The sequence below is a fragment of the Nerophis lumbriciformis genome, linkage group LG10 (genome assembly GCF_033978685.3).
Source record: "Nerophis lumbriciformis linkage group LG10, RoL_Nlum_v2.1, whole genome shotgun sequence".
In the NCBI taxonomy this organism is placed as follows: domain Eukaryota; kingdom Metazoa; phylum Chordata; class Actinopteri; order Syngnathiformes; family Syngnathidae; genus Nerophis; species Nerophis lumbriciformis.
The window spans coordinates 26,901,768-26,919,640 of record NC_084557.2 but is presented as its reverse complement, the minus strand read 5'-3'; the positions used below and the strand labels follow the sequence as shown (position 1 = coordinate 26,919,640).

The window sequence follows — 17,873 nt, the reverse complement described above, 5'->3', positions numbered from 1 at the left end:
CTTGAAAAATAGGAATTGATACACCGGGAACCGTTTCTGAACAAGAACCAGTTTTTGATTCCCATCCATGTATGTCACTAACTAGTAAGACTAATGAACATTCTAATGCCCCAAACTAACTCATTGCTGCATGCCCGAGTCTTTGAGGAGATGTAAGTCCACATTCAGAGTTTAGCTCAGGGGTGTCAAACTCATTTTAGCTCAAGGGCCGCATGAAGGAAAATATATTCCCACGCGGGGCGGACTGGTAAAATTATAGCATAATAAGTTAAAAATAAAGACAACTTCAGATTATTTACTTAGTCTCACTATGGCCCAAAATCGAGCAAGTACATTCTGAAAATGTACATACTACAAATAATCATCTTGGCAAAACACTTGACGTAAGTTGAAAACTCTGAGGAAAAAATTGGTGCAGTTTCAAAAACACCGTTAAGAACACACTGAACTTAGACTTTGTCTCAGTGTTTTTACAAAGCCATTAAACTTTAAGCGCTTCTTGTTCAGCATTCTAACGTTGGTAGTTTATTAAAAATGTTAGGAAAAGCAACCGATTGTTTCCACAAACCGCCACATTGGTGAAATCCGCAAACTGCTACAACACATTCATTTATCATCAATCAAATATTACAATTATAAAAAACATGGTGTCAGTTATCAAAATGACTCCATAACTTTGTGATGTGGCTTTTGTTAACAGAGCCTGCCGGAACTTAAGACCTCGTTTTAATTATTCCACCTTCTGTAACCTTTGTTCCGTGTCCATATTCTTGTCTTTGTCTTTGTTTTTCCTAGATGTTTAATAGTGGCTTTTTAGATTATATTCTTTCATTACAGCCACACTTTCTCCGCACAGAAGACACGCAGGTTTGCCTTTTACCTCCGTGAATATGTACTCTGCCTCCCACCTAACTTGAAAGCCCCTGTTCTCACGTCCACCTTCGGTTTAGCCATTATTGGGGAGAGAGGTTGCTGAAAGTTGACATCTGCCCTGAATGCTGATGAAAAATGAAGCCGAGGCCCACTTGCGTCGCTGCAGTGAGTTCTCAGGCTACCTTTGCACTGTGGGGAATGGAGTATTGGTGCATGCAAAACAGCAGCAGGCAGCTGTGGCCTGCGGGCCGGCCCAGTTCTAGTACTAATCAAATATCATCACAGGGGCCATAAATACCGTATTTTTCGGAGTATAAGTCGCTCCGGAGTATAAGTTGCACCGGCCGAAAATGCATAATAAAGAAGGAAAAAAAACATATAAGTCGCACTGGAGTATAAGTCACATTTTTTGGGGAAATTTATTTGATAAAACCCAACACCAAGAATAGACATTTGAAAGGCAATTTAAAATAAATAAAGAATAGTGAACAACAGGCTGAATAAGTGTACGTTGTATGACGCATAAATAACCAACTGAGAACGTGCCTGGTATGTTAACGTAACATATTATGGTAAGAGTCATTCAAATAACTATAACATATAGAACATGCTATATGTTTACCAAACAATCTGTCACTCCTAATCGCTAAATCCCATGAAATCTTATACGTCTAGTCTCTTACGTGAATGAGCTAAATAATATTATTTGATATTTTACGGTAATGTGTTAATAATTTCACAGATATGTCGCTCCTGAGTATAAGTCGCACCAAACTATGAAAAAAAACTGCGACTTATAGTCCGAAAAATACGGTAATTCATTTGCGGGCCGTACGTGGCCCGCGGACTTTGACACCTAGGGCTTAGCTCCTCAACAGGCAGGGATGCCTATGCAACATTTCTGACAGGAACAGTATTTTCATCCTAAAATATTTTACCCTTGTTCTATTATAGGTACAACTCCACGCAGTGGGTGGGCAATAGATCCTTTTGGTCACAGCTCCACTATGGCCTATGTGTTGAAAAAGGCCAACCTGACAAGTATGCTCATACAGAGGGTCCACTACTCAGTCAAAAAGCATTTTGCTGCCACTCGCAATCTGGAGTTTATGTGGCGGCAGAACTGGGGTAAGTAAAAAGCAGCCAGCTCACCTGCTGCAAGAGGTTGTCTACCTATCTTGCCATTGTAATAGCCTTTAACATTTCAGGGATTGTCAGTTCAGTAGCTGATTATAAACATGCTCTGCTAGTGTTTGCCTGTTCTACTTTGATGGACTGAATTGCCTCGCGGTTAGCAGGTTTTTTTAAACTTCTAGCCAGTGGTGAGTCAACATGTCCTTTTGTAATTGTTTTAGTCCAGTTTAACCAGATTTAATGTCGTCATGTTGACAGAGTTACTGCCCTATTTCTAAAGCGACCACACTATTTAAGTTTATATTGTAGCCAAACATTTTCCCCTAAGATATGTCTAAAGAACATTTGTTCTTTTCAGAATTTTTGCCCATTTGTTTTGTTTACTTTTTCAATAAATGCTGAAGCGTTTTGAATTGGCTTCACTGCAGTAGGAGATATTGAACACTTTTCCTTTCTCCTTAGACCTATCAACCAATTTTTTTACCTTTTTATGTATCGAAATATGTTGTTTTTTTTACATAAAAAAGCCCTCTCGACATAAAAAAAAACACCTACATAGTCACATTTACAAGTAGCAAACTTCAAAGTGCGATGTGGTGAGGGACGACTGCATTACAACACTCACTTGGCTGCAATAGATCAATTAGCCCCTAGCGTGTTTTACGCAAGTAATAATTAAAGGCTGAAATGCTGCCTAAAACAAAATTTTGTTAAGGTCCACAAAAATATTAGGTAAAATGTAATCCTGGTAATCTGTTTAATATGTGCTTGTCACAAACCTTTTGCTTCTGCTTGGGAGGTTTTTGTACTCTTCTGCCTAGCTAATCTCTTAATGTGTACCATGTTTACAGACACTGGATCCAGTTCAGACATATTTTGCCACATGATGCCCTTCTACAGCTATGACGTCCCTCATACCTGCGGGCCTGACCCAAAGATCTGCTGCCAGTTTGACTTCAAGAGGCTACCAGGAGGACGGATCAATTGTCCATGGAAAATCCCACCTAAAGCTGTGGTGGAAGCAAATTTAGCAGAACGGTAAGATGCTAGAAAAAAATACAACATGGGGGATTGATGATTAAGGAACAAAATAATTGTTTGTTTTATGACATTTGCCTTGTTTGATAATATATTTGTTTTGCCTACTTTGTAGGGGTGTAACGGTACACAAAAAATTCGGTTCGGTACGTACCTCGGTTTAGAGGTCACTGTTCGGTTCATTTTCGGTACAGTAAGAACACAGCAAAATATACATTTTTGGGTTATTTATTTACCAAATTTGCAAAATCTTCCACCAAAAATATTTTTCTTAGTGGAATATTTGATGTGAAGTAATCGGAACCTTGGATAGCTCAATAATTCATAATAACATTGATTTTGATTCAATATTAGGTTTTGAGCAATGACAGTTTGAAAGAAAAAAAAAACAGCTTTGTTTTATTAGTCCACATTGCAAATTTGTCTAAATTACATTTAACCTTTAAGCTTTTTTATTTCACTTTTGTTATGTTTTTGTTTATTTTAATATAATTTTTAGAATGTGCCGTGGGCCTTTAAAACATTAGCTGTGGGCCACAAAAGGCCTCCGGGGCAGACTTTTGACACCCCTGCTATAGATAATAAAAAATTAAATCTGATAAATCTATGGATAAAAAGCAGAGTCTGGCGACGCATGCGCTTGTATCATAACTCTCTCGCTCTCTCTGTCTCTGCCCCTCCCTCACGAATGCTGCTGCGCGCACAATTTGTTTTGTTTTTAACCCCTTCTGAACCCTGAACGTACATTGAAAATACACGCAACCCTAACTCAAAATGCCGGACATTTGAGACATTTAAGAAACTCCGCCCTGACAGCTCCGCAAAAGAGGACATGTCCGGTGAAAAGAGGACGTATGGTCAGTCTATCGTAGCCCGTTAGCTGCTAGCATGCCGTGTGTTGTGCCTTGGTGTGCATTGTTTACACAACGTGCGTTACGCTACTTGATATGTCCGTGTGGAAGCTCGTTCGGTACACCTCTGAACCGAACCGGAACCCCTGTACCGAAACGGTTCAATACAAATACACGTACCGCTACACCCCTACTACTTTGAATATCAAAGCGCATTCAACATTTTAGTTAATGTGACCTTTATTATCTAAATCAAAGGTAAGAAATGCTTCATTTCAGAGAAAAATGGATTATGTTAATTTCCCGGACTGTTGCGGTCTGCATTAACACATGCCCATTATCCAAGTTTTTACTTTCACTAAGGATAGCAGGCAGAAAGAGAGCGTACAGGGTGAATACAGATTTATATTAAGCAGATTTTAGCAGACATGGATAGATTTTTAGAGTACACGCAGCTTAATAAATTACAATATCTTTCAAAAGTTTTATAATTTCAGGAGTTCACTTCAGACTAGAGGTGGTACCTCTAAAACCGAGGTACCACCGTATTAAAACAGGTGCTACCTATTGTTATCTTGCTCTTTCAAGGTTATAGTTATTTCCTAAAAAGCTGTTGTTGAATGCTGGGCATGGCATCTGCTTGAATTAGTTTTTCTCTAATCCAGGGCACAACTAATCCTCGATCAATATCGGAAAAAGTCCAAACTTTTCCGAAGCAAGGTGCTTCTCATCCCCCTGGGGGATGACTTCCGCTACGACAAGGCCTTGGAGTGGGACCAGCAGTACACCAACTATCAAAACCTCTTTGACTACATGAATTCTCACACTGAGATGCACGTCAAGGTGAGAAGTTGAATTGTCGCCGACATTTATATATATTTATTATTTTGCATGCTTCCTAACTTTAGCTGAATATTTGTGCGTGCAATCTTTTTTGGTGGGTAATCTGATCATGCAGAAGTATTACTGTAGGTTCACTGAGGGAACAAATAATCTGTCAAAGTTTTGTGCTCCATCCTATGCAAGGATAATTTTTTTTTATCCATACTCATTTTCCTTTTATTCTATTCTGTGACTGCTTAAGGTATTTTCCTTTGTTTTAACTTTAATTTCATTTCTGCCTGCTCCTCCAGGCTCAGTTTGGTACTCTCACAGACTACTTTAGTGCGCTCTACAAATCATATGGGTTGGCGCATGGATCACGACCTGCAGACTTCCCAGTGCTTAGTGGAGATTTCTTTGCCTATGCGGACCGTGAAGACCATTACTGGACTGGCTATTTTACATCCCGCCCCTTTTATAAGAGTTTGGACCGTGTTATTGAGTCCCACCTCAGGTAGGGCAGCTTTATGCACACTTCACTCATTACTGTCACTCACATAGTCTGCTGTGTGTGGTAGTTGGCTTTCCAACAGGAACTTTAGCTTTCTTTGTGTGAAATGCAAACAACCTGTAGGTGTGGCATTCATATTTCTTTGGTTAGACAGAGGTTCATACATACATACATTCTTGCATAATACATACATGCAGTACATACACTGGTAGATCGTATAACCCAGATGTTTTCTAATGTTCAATCCACCAACTGTTTGGTTATAATATGTAAAGAAAAGATTTCTTGCCTAGCCAGGCTCCTCATGTTAACCATTTGCTTGTGGAATCCCCAGGTGTTTGTAGATGCCCTTATCTTATCTTATCTTATTTTATCATGTTGCCCTCCGGTAGTTTAATCCCTTCAGTTGTGATCATCTTCTTTCGTCTAGATTTTATTGATTCACACTTCTATTCCAAATGACATTCATGTGAGGTGAGTCAGGAAGTGTATTTGCTCTTTTACACAGAAAGACACAGTTGGCTGGTTGACTGCTAGTCAGACAGGAAGGAGTCAGATATTGAGTTGAATTCACATTATAAATGTAGGTACAGTATGTACTAGGGCTGTGAATATTTGGGCAGCACACGAATCGGGTGGATTCGATTCTTGGGGGTGACTATTCGATTCAAAATCGATTCTGAATTCAAAATCGATTCTTGATTAAAAAGCAATACTTTTTAGTAACATTGGGTGGCAGTTCTATGATTACTTAAAAGAAAACTTGAAAAAAAAATCATACCAAAGCATTTAATAAAGTCAAATACAAATAAGGCAACAATAGAAAAATCCTACGCTTCCATTTTCTAAAGTAAATCTTTACAGCAGATATGGGCACCTACATTACCAATATTATTTGCCTGAGTGGCAGGACAGGACAGAGTTAAAGAAGAAAAAAAAAGATACATTTTTTAAAATCCATCCATCCATTTTCTACCGCTTGTCACGTTAAAATAGATTTTCTAATTAACCGCGATTCTTAATCGATTTTGTTTTTTTACACCACTGTGCTCACAAACCGGTATTTTTTGGTGCACATTCCTATTTGGGTTGGTCCAGGAAGACTGTTATGATTCTGGACTAATGACACTGCAATTGGTATTTTTTTTATATATCCAAGTGACCGTCGTTATTATGACATACTGTCACAATTTGGGGGGCAGCGTGGCAGCAACTTGAGGCTTCCAGGATGGATTTCCGCTTCCGCCATCCAAGTCACTGCCGTTGTGTCTTTGGGCAAGATACTTTACCCACCTGCTCCCAGTGCCACCCACACTGGTATAATTTTTGTAGCTTAAAAGATATAGATAATGGGTTTCACTATGTAAAGCGCTTTAAGTCTTTAGAGAAAAAGCGCTACGTAAATGTAATTCACTTCACTTTCACTTCACATTCGTTTCAAATGCACGGGTAGAGGATAATCAGTTTGGAATAATCACAATTAAGAAAGCAACACCACACAAAAGTTTGTAACATAACAATACTTCTACCTCGTCCCCAAAGTCACACACAAATAAAAATTGCTATTACAAAATGCACACCCACCTTACATGCTCAGTGTTCATTATATATTTAATATGATATACCATGTTAAAGGTTTGTGACTGAACATGAACACATTGATATAATTTTACTTTATTATTTAATTACTAATTTTAAATTTTATTATAGAGACAAGCGGTACAAAATTAATGGAGGTATATGCTAAGTATAATTGTAATGAATAGAAACACAGTGATGGATATGTGTGGTCTTTATAAGATTATGACATAACAACTAAATTGCACATTGCACATGCACACATAGTTGACTTGATAAGACTGGTGTTGGTGTTGATAATTATTTCCCTGCTGTGAGGTGTTATATCATGATGTTGCAGGTGCACAACCTCTTGTGCTAATAAACATTGTAATATATAAAATACATTTTTCACATCTTTTATGCAAATTACATAATGTACCGATAAGTAGTGATGTATATAGTTATAATTTAATTGATACGATACAGTTATCAATATTTTTTTATCGATACTGGTATTTATCGGTACTCTTATCTGTACTATATGTAATTGCTATAACTAAAGAGATTAAAACATGCATTTTTATTACATTTATTATTGGCACAGAGGTTAACATTATTTTACATCTCACAGCAGGGAAGTCTTTTTATCAACCCCTGCTTTTTAAGTCTTCCATACATCCATCCATTTTCTACCGCTTGTCCCTTTTGGGTCCCAGCTGAACTTGGGCGGAAGGCAGGGTACTCCCTGGACAAGTCGCCACATCATCTCAAGGCCAACACAGATAGACAGACAACCAATCACACTCACATACACACACTAGGGCCAATTGTTTGTGTTTTATTCAACCTATTCCCAGGTGCATGTCTTTGGGAACCCACGCAGTCTTGAGGAGGACATGAAAACTCCACATAGAAAGACCTCGAGTCGGGGAATTGAGGACCAGGACCTTCTTATTGTGAGGCACAAGCACTAACCGCTGCTTCACCGTGCTGCCTTTTTTAAGTCCTAAACAAGTCAAATATGTTTGTAGTGCAAGGTGCAATGCTGTTATATCATCTTGTAAACACCACACAGATCCATCACTGTTTTTCTATTCATTACAATTACACTCAGCTGGAAATAATATTTATGTAGGCAGAGCACAAACTTTTTACATGGTACTGTATATCATATCATATCATTTGTATCATATCAAATAAATCAATACAATCAATTAGCATATTAAGTGGGTGTGCAGTTAAGCAAGGTGTGTTTTGATGCCACACAAATGCGGTACGATGGAGTGACGTTGCCTGTCAGCGGATGCTATCTTGCTTCTTAGCAACTTTATGGATTAGTTTGTTCCTTATTATTGGCCTGTGGATTGCTGGACACTGGACTTTGAGGGTCTTTTGAGAAGGAAATGTTGGTGTTGTAAACATTTGTGTTGCGTTGCTTCCTTATTTGTGACTATTCCAAGCTGATTATCACATCCTCGGGATGGGCGATAATGGCAAAAAAACAAAACAAATCAGATCTCCATTAATATCAAATTTTTTTACATTGTTTTTAACCTGCCAGTTTTATATCATCTGTACTAAAAACAAATTAAGTAGGAATGAGTTCAAAATTGTATTAACATTCTAAGTGGGAAAAAATAAAAATAAAAATATTAAATAAGAAAAAGCACAATAACAATGTACCAAAACATTTGAGTTCACATGTCTCCAAGTAAAATAAAGCACACACAAAGATGCATCAGTTATTATTTCAACACTGGTGGTCTAACTATAGTGTTAGAAATTTACAAGTTATCATTAACTTACCGATGAAGCTGTTAGATCGGTAGTCGCGTCCACAACTGACTGCAGTAAGAGCAGGTGTTTTTCCACACAGCTTTATGGTGGCAAGTACTCATCATATTTGCAAAAGAAACATATCACCTACCTAACACATAGAAGTCATTTGGGAAATGTTTGGCTCTGTATATTAGTTAGTTTGGTAGTTTGAGGTGGCAATGTGTCCCGGGGGCAGGCACATAAAGATGGCCCGAGAATAGTGCACCATGCAGGGCTGTCGTGTATAGAGAGCCGGCTCCTGGTTGGCACGGCTCCATGGAGGTGAGTTTGTCAAGTGCACGGTAAACACTATTTTCCCTTTTCCTCTCAATGACCGCATCTCAATCACAATACAGCAATGTCCGTGACTTTCCGCATTTAGATTTTGTTTTTAGCAAACATTGATTCCATCCGCGATTCCGTTGACACGTAAATCTATGATTGTTCACTAACGCGTAACCGGTAGTAAGGCATTAAAAGTTAAACTTTAATTGGCTGTCCCGCCGTGTCTTTTTTTATGCTATGCAGCGGCACCTGAAGGAAAGTGACAGCGCACACGCTTGTCATAATTACAATGGTCAACTGGACAAAAAAACTACCAATAGCAGTATCATTAGTTCAGAATTTTAGCGGTCTGCTTGGACCAACCCAAACAGGAACCGCTTACCTAAAAATACCGGTAAGACTATCGATGTATACCGATATCGATATTGGTATCGATAAAATCTTAACGATATACATCCATATTTAGGGGTGCAGAGATCCTTTACAGCTTGGCGGTTGCCAATGCTCGCCACATGTCCATGGAGGGACGCTACCCAGTCTCGGATTACGCTCTGCTTGTGGATGCCAGGCGTTCTGTGGGGCTCTTCCAGCATCATGATGCCATCACTGGCACTGCGAAGGAGAATGTTGTCATTGACTATGGCACTAGGTAAGGATGTGCACGCGAGCAAGAAATAACAGTGACTTTGATAGATTACTAATTTATTTTACAGTATAATTTTACCTTCTGTCTGTTTGGCATCAATTTACTAGTGTGATGAACTGGAGTAAAATAATAAGACGTATGCTGTGACTGCTTGCTGAGCCATTGATTGTCTGCTGTCCTCCTACCATAGATTGCTGCGGTCACTCATTGGCCTGAAAAGAGTAATCATCAATGCTGCTCATTTCCTGGTAATGAAGAACAAAGAGTTTTATCGCTTCTACCAGACAGAGCCTTTCCTGGAGACGGTAAGAAGAACCCCCTGACACTACTAGAAATGTTTTGCCACTCTGCGCTCTCTCGTGGTTGTTGCGTTTTTCTTTATTTTTGCAGTTTTGCGATTTTACCAGAGAGAAACTATTAAACATTGTACAGATCTCTGTTGAACTCTTTTCACTAGTTCCCATTAAACCAGAAAGTGACGCTTCCACCCGTTGACCTGGTGAATGTCCTCTCCCTGGCTAATAAAATTAACAAATTGCTGCTCTTAAACAAGAAAAACACAGATTTTTGAAGATACGCCGCCCTGTGATTTAATGAAACCTGGCACAGTGAACACATCCCGAATAGCTCACTACACCTAACGTACTTTCAGCTCCTCAGAGCTGGCTGCGTAAGAGCTCTCTGGAAAAATGAGGCATGCTGAAATAGGCTTTTACATAAACAAAGGTGTTAAAGCAGACAAGGAGCCCACATCTGGAGAGTTTTTTCTTACAATCTGTAAATCGATTTATTCACTGTGGTTGGTGTTTACATTCCACTTCAGGCCTCTATAACAGAAGCGTTATATATTATAGACGTGGAGAAAAAACATCCTGACTCCCTGCTCATCTTTCTGGGGGATTTTAACATAGCAAATTTAACCCACAAACCCCCCAAATACAGACAGCATATTAGATGCCCCACCAGAGGAGCTACCACACTTGACCACAGCTACACAGAAACAAAGGACTCATCGCTCTGTTCCCCATGCAGCTTTAGGACTCTCTGATCACCGTATAATTCACCTCATCCCGATTTACACGCCGTAGAAGTTCTGATCACCGTCTAATTCACCTCATCCCGATGTACACGCCGTAGAAGTTTTACAAACTGCTAAGCCTGTAGTAAGGACTATAAAGAGAGAGTCAAATGAATCAAAGCTACAGGTCTGCTTTGAGTGTACTGATTGGAGTGTCTTTGAAGTTACATCAGAAAATCTTGACAAACACACTGAACCTTTGACATCATACAGTGCATCTGGAAAGTATTTAGAGCGCTTCCCTTTTCCACATTTTGTTATGTTACACTCTTAATCCAAAAAGAATTCATTCATTTGTGTCTTTGAAATTTTACACACAATATGCTATGTCAATAATCTGAAAACTATTTTTTTTGTTTTTTTGTAGAATTTTTTGCAAATGTATATAAAAAAAACAACTAATAATTCACATGTACTGTACATAAGTATTCACAGTAGGGCTGGGCGATATGGCCTTTTTTTAATATTGCGATATTTTAAGGCCATATCGCGATACACAATATATATCTCGATATTTTGCCTTAGCCTTGAATGAACACTTGATGCATATAATCACAGCAGTATGATGATTCTATGTGTCTACATTAAAACATTCTTCTTCATACTGCATTAATATATGCTCGTTTTAAACTTTCATGCAGAGAAGGAAATCACAACTAAAAAAATTACTATTTTTTTCATACGGTGTTGATCTGGAAATGTTTGCCTCGGTATTTTGATGGTGTGGGCATGTGGCACCGAACGGATATGTTGACGTGCAGAGTAAGCACTGTTCATCTTCTAGCTAGTGTGTGTGTGACAATCATTGGTACTTTAACTTTAACAGTTGACTTTTCAAATGATGCTACTTTTTATAGCAACGCTTTCGCCCCACACTTGACAAATTACGGTTGTCTGTTCGACATATTCCCACTTGAAGTCAAACCACCGCCAGACGATGGACCCCCTGCTGTTTTTTGGGGGAATTAATCATTCCTTAATTTGTTACCAGATTCGCACCTTCTTTCGCTCGTATTACCGCTAGCATCACAGCTAACGTTACCCACGCTGCTACCTCTCCGCTCAGCGAGGGCGTATACGTATGTGACGTATGACGTGACAGTATGTGACGTGTGTAAGAAAGTGCGCTTGCTGTATGTGAGAAGGAGAGACAGGAAAGAGCGAGTAGAGCATATAGTTTAATGCCCGCAGCTGAAAGCAACTGTGTGAGAACGCATACTCGAATATCATGATGGTCATTTTCTATATCGCACAGAGACAAACCCGCGATACATCGTACATATCGATACATCGCCCAGCCCTAATTCACAGCCTTTGCCATAATGCTCAAAAGTGAGCTCAGGAGCATCCTGTTTCAACTGATCCTCCTTGAGATGTTTGTACAGCTTAATTTGTTGGTTGGTTGGACATGATTTGGAAAGGCACAATTCTCTCTCCTATATACACTTGACAGTGCATGGCAGAGCACAAACCAGGAATTAAGTCAAGGGAAGTGCCTGTAAACCTCCAAGACAGGATTGTCTTGAGGCACATATTTGGGAAAGGTCACAGAAAAATATCTGCTGCCTTGAAGATCCCAATTAGCACACTGGCCTCCATCATTCGTAAATGGAAGAAGTTTGGAACCACCAGGACTCTTCCGAGAACTGTCATCGAAACTGAGCCATTGGGGAGAAGGGCCCAAGGATGCAGTCAACATGGGGCTGAACCACATCCTACAATACCTCGACTCCCCACGGACCTACGCTAGAATCCTGTTCGTGGACTTCAGCTCTGCATTTAACACCATCATTTAACACCATCATATTCTTCACCGTAAACCCACCCAGCTCACAGTGCCGGCCTCCACCTGTCAGTGAATCACTAAGTTCCTGACTGACAGGAAGCAGCAGGTAAGGCTGGGGAGCATAACTTCCAGTACCAGGACAATCAGTACCGGTGCCCCACAGCCAATCAGAAACAAGGCACAGCATTCCACCTGCCCCGGGAACTGCTTATCATGTTTTACACCTCCATCATTCAGTCTGTTCTGTGCACCTCCATCACTGTCTGGTTTGGATCTGCAACCAAGCTGGACAGACAGACTGCAACGGACAATCAGGACTGCAGAAAAGGTCATTGCTTTCGACCTGCCCCCCCACCCGTCCATTGTCATGATACGGGCAGGTAGCATCACAGCAGACGCCTCATGCCCTGGTCACAAACTGTTCAAACTCCTCCCCTCCGGCAGGCATTGCAAATCACTGTACGTCAAAACAACTAGTCATAGGAAACAGTTTCATCCTTCAGGCTATCCCTCTGATGAACGCTAAACAGTCACATTGTCAGACCTGTTGCTCTGAAATAACCCTGGAACTAATTTGTCGCTGTAAATGTAGTACCTCATGTTCCTTTCATCATCCTCTTGCTCTATTCACCACTGCACTATTATGTTATTAGTCTTCACATATTTGTCATTTAAGTACTTGTTCATATTTTAGTTAATTGTTGATATTTACCGTTTCCATTGTACAAAGAGAGCACAGTCTACTGAGGCAAATCCCTTGTGTGTTAAACATACCTGGTCAATAAATCTGATCCTAAATAGTTTAAGGCTTAAATCTGGGTTTTGGTCTTTCTGTGTTGGGTTGTAGGCTTTTTTCCTAGGTATTCCAGCATTCACTAACGGTTCAAAAACATGAATTTGAGGTTCATTGAGCACCATAAATATGTTTGGATCTAAATAGTTGTTGCTTACCAGTCTTGTGATTGACTGGTAATCAGTCCAGGTGACGAATAAGTGTTGTTTTGTTTTAGGATGATAGACGCGCTACTCAAGACTCTTTACCAGAGCGCACTTTAATCGAGCTGGACCCAGCAGGGCCAAGGTAGGACTTGCATCATATTCCCGGTAACACTACCTTCCCCACATCTCTATCCCAAAATCTGATACATTTTTCTTGTCGCGGTCAGGTACCTGGTGCTGTTCAACCCATTCGAGCAAGAGCGACTGTGTGCTGTGACCGTGTTGGTCAACACAGTCAAGGTGAGGGTCCTCACTGAAGACGGACAGACTGTGCCTGTGCAGTTGAGCGCTCAATGGAGCTCAGCGAGTCAAATGAGTGGAGAGGTGTTTGAGGTGCGTGGTCACTTTTCTTAGATCTCACTGATTGCAGTCCTTCTATGCTCTCTGCCTTTTACTGTCCGTCAGGTCTGCAGAATCAGTGCTCTGTCATGTCTTTGCAGCATTGCTTCACTTTCATTCTGTCAGAACGCTGTCCAATAACAGTATGTGCTAAATCAGGCTAAACGAGTCTTATTTGATCCACTAATCTAATGACCAGTTTTAGAAAAATTACTGAAAACTAAAATAATTAATTAACGTTACTTGTTACTTTCCCCAAAAAGTAACTGAAGTGCTAACACGGAAGTGTTCTTTAATAGATGCATTTAATTACTAGGGGAAGTAATTAATGTTTTTTTAACGTATATACTGTATGTCTGGTGTCTGCAGTTGAGAGGTGTTACATGAGAGAAGAGTGCGTGAGTGTGTGCCTTTTTAAAAGGCGGTACCTGGTGCTAAGTGAAGCGTGATATTAGCGGGGGAATGCTCTTTGGCTCTTTTAGCTCAACATTGATAGTCTGTGGACTGGAAACAGAATGTTGACGGTAGCGCTAGTGGAATGTTTTTAGTGATAGTTAATAAAGCGAATGAACGTGCATCAATGGCTGTCGCTCCCCTTGTCCACCAACGGCGTGATATAAGATTATTTTTGTTGAGAATTGTCATTTTATTGAACGTTCATTATTCCGTAGTTGTAGTAGTAATAGTACAAGCTGAGACATCCGACCTTAACCCAGACCAACGGATTTGTTGAAACAAGCAAATTGGAAGCACCGTTGGTGGCTAGTGCAAGCGGTTGCATAGCAACCTGAAGCCTTCCGGAGCTCCGATTGGACAGATTTAAAGCGTCTCTAATCACGCAGAGTGATCACAAAAACATGGTTACTTTGTTAACACCTCCAACTTGAGCCCTGTCCAACGTAAGGTTCTGATTTGTTGACATAAACAAGTTATACAGTAAGTGCTGCTAGCCGCTCAAAAGCGAACCAGCGTCAACCGTTTTTCGAAGTGTTTGCAAAGCAACAATGCAATGTAAGGGGCAAAACTTCACTCCACTGAACGAGTCTCTGGAAACCGATACCCAGAAAATAATGATGAAAAAAAAAAAAAAAATCCGAGTATTACCTTTTGTAAAGTCTGCAATCTTATATAGAAAGTTTAGAATATCTTCTTGAAAAGGGAGATTTGTGATGACATAAGGAATCTCAGATGAAATGAAGAATTTTCGAGAGAAAAACACAGCACTGCGCCATAATATAAACGTCCGGCAAGAAGACCAAACCACTCTAAATAGAAGAGATGGACGAGAATACACGAATGAATGTAACTGGACAATTTTGAAGTTTGGCACCTAGACTCAATGTTATAATGAGCACATTTAGAGGGTGGTGAAGAGTCCTTGTACATTTGATTTTAAAAGAGATAAAATCTATTCATCAATCACCAGCAATTACGTTGACATAAAAGGCTACTGCAAGGAGTTTCATGGTCACGTCCATTTAACATGTGACAGAAAGCCTGCAATTAACAGCCCAATGGTTTTCAAATGCTGCATCACGAACCAAGATGACTCCCTACACATTGGCAATTTTTTTTTAATCTGTAGATTTGCCTTTGCAGTTAGCCACAGAACTGTGCAAGCGCAGGATGCAACCCAATGTCTGAAGGGCATCACAGTCACATAAGCTCATAAACTGGAGATCCAGAGCCAACTCATCTGCCCAATTTCACCACTCTGTGCGACGCAAAACAAGAAAAGAATGATTTTAGATCTAGGTGACAAAAAATCCTTTTTATTCCTTGCAGTGATAGCATCACAGCCATTAAACCGGACAAGTTTTTCTGTCACTACTGGAGTCAAACACGAATGCATGTGACCTTTACAAAGAAAACTCACCAGACAGTATGTTTTGATGCAACTGGATCAGTTGTAAGAAAACTGATAAGGCCAAATGTCTCATCTGACCATGTCTCATCTGGCCATATATTCTTGTATCAGTGTGTTCTGACAGGGCATACCAGTCTCCCTGTGGTGCAATTTCTGTCAGAGAAACATGATGTTAATACCATCGCACATTGGCTGACAGAATGGATTTGTGAAGGTGCGTGCACCTGTTACAAAACAAGTGAGAGACTTTTCTCTGGCCATTCTAGGAGCTCTGGTGAAGGCTTTTACTCCTCATATTGAACGGAAAACTTAGATCAATTAATACTTTAACATTTTATTGGGGAAACGATGCAAAACGATCATTTTGTTTTCTCAGGGTTGATGTTGCACACTGCACGCATCAATATGATCTGCAACTGGGGTTGCCAAAACATTTCTAAAAAATGTTCTATGAGGATCTTAGCCCAGCTTTTTAAATCACAATATGTGGAGCATGCAAAAGAACTATTACATTAGCATTAGTAAGTATTGTGGCATTGATTGAAGTTGAAGATAGTGATAGTTCTGCAATTCCTTTATCAGAAAGGTGCAAGAAATACCTGAAAGCACACATTGCACAGGAGTGGACGACATGAAAAGCGCTTGTTCTTCCTACACAACCACCCGTTTCTTTGCAAGGATTATGAGACATTTTTCATCTAAATGGGAATATATGAACATCCCAGCAGTCTGCATCCTAATGACAGCAGACATTGTACAATAAGTAATGTTTTATTATGTTTGTCGGCTCTCATTAAGTCTGCAGAAATCAGTGATGATGAAAAAAAACGGCAAAAGTTATGATGCATTTTTTTAATTAATGCGCTGCATATGCTTAAAATGTTCAAAATACGTGAATATAAATGTTATTATAAATGTGCTTGTTGCTACATTACATATATACGTACATCATGTACTGTGTATAAAACCCTAATGGAGGTGTTTTTTGGGGCTTTATAGGCAGAATTTAGGCTCCATTGTAAGCTGACTTTTGATCGAATTTAGTTAATATTTGGAATGCTTTAAAAAAATCCATTAGTCATGTATTTAGTAATGATTGTGCACAATAGGTAAAATTCCCCCAAAACTGCAGTTCCTCTTTAACTGTCAATGCGTCCACAGACACACACAAGTCCCGTTTGGTGCATTTCAAAGTGTTATCTCTCTCTCTCTCTCTCTCTCTCTCTCTCTAGCTCTATATATATATATATATATATATATATATATATATATATATATATATATATATACATACAGTGGGGCAAAAAAGTATTTAGTCAGCCACCGATTGTGCAAGTTCTCCCACTTAAAATGATGACAGAGGTCTGTAATTTTCATCATAGGTACACTTCAACTGTGAGAGACAGAATGTGAAAAAAAATCCAGGAATTCACATTGTAGGAATTTTAAAGAATTTATTTGTAAATTATGGTGGAAAATAAATATTTGGTCACTTCAAACAAGGAAAATCTCTGGCTCTCACAGACCTGTAACTTCTTCTTTAAGAAGCTATTCTGTCCTCCACTTGTTACCTGTGTTAATGGCACCTGTTTGAACTCGTTATCTGTATAAAAGACACCTGTCCACAGCCTCAAACAGTCAGACTCCAAACTCCACTATGGCCAAGACCAAAGAGCTGTCGAAGGACACCAGGAAAAGAATTGTAGACCTGCACCAGACTGTGAAGAGTGAATCTACAATAGGCAAGCAGCTTGGTGTGAAAAAATCAACTGTGGGAGCAATTATCAGAAAATGGAAGACATACAAGACCACTGATAATCTCCCTCGATCTGGGGCTCCACGCAAGATCTCCTCCCGTGGGGTCAAAATGATCATGAGAACGGTGAGCAAAAATCCCAGAACCACACGGGGGGACCTGGTGAATGACCTGCAGAGAGCTGGGACCAAAGTAACAAAGGTTACCATCAGTAACACACTACGCCGACAGGGAATCAAATCCTGCAGTGCCAGACGTGTCCCCCTGCTTAAGCCAGTGCATGTCCAGGCCCGTCTGAAGTTTGCCAGAGAGCACGTGGATGATACAGCAGAGGATTGGGAAAATGTCATGTGGTCAGATGAAACCAAAATAGAACTTTTTGGTATGAACTCAACTCGTCGTGTTTGGAGGAGGAAGAATACTGAGTTGCATCCCAAGAACACCATACCTACTGTGAAGCATGGGGGTGGAAACATTATGCTTTGGGGCTGTTTTTCTGCCAAGGGGACA

At 39.9% G+C, this 17,873-nt stretch overlaps 1 protein-coding gene across 2 annotated transcripts in view; it reads left to right on the top strand.

Annotated features, from left to right (window-relative positions):
• man2a2 (mannosidase, alpha, class 2A, member 2) overlaps positions 1-17,873 on the top strand; it is a 50,915-nt gene that overhangs the window by 8,347 nt on the left and 24,695 nt on the right. For both annotated transcript variants that reach the window (XM_061969957.1, XM_061969956.1), the window contains exons 7-14: positions 1,828-2,001; positions 2,859-3,045; positions 4,562-4,739; positions 5,030-5,232; positions 9,359-9,541; positions 9,729-9,843; positions 13,413-13,483; positions 13,569-13,734. In XM_061969957.1, the coding sequence (XP_061825941.1) occupies positions 1,828-2,001; positions 2,859-3,045; positions 4,562-4,739; positions 5,030-5,232; positions 9,359-9,541; positions 9,729-9,843; positions 13,413-13,483; positions 13,569-13,734 (1,277 nt within the window). The remainder of the gene's footprint in view (positions 1-1,827; positions 2,002-2,858; positions 3,046-4,561; positions 4,740-5,029; positions 5,233-9,358; positions 9,542-9,728; positions 9,844-13,412; positions 13,484-13,568; positions 13,735-17,873) is intronic.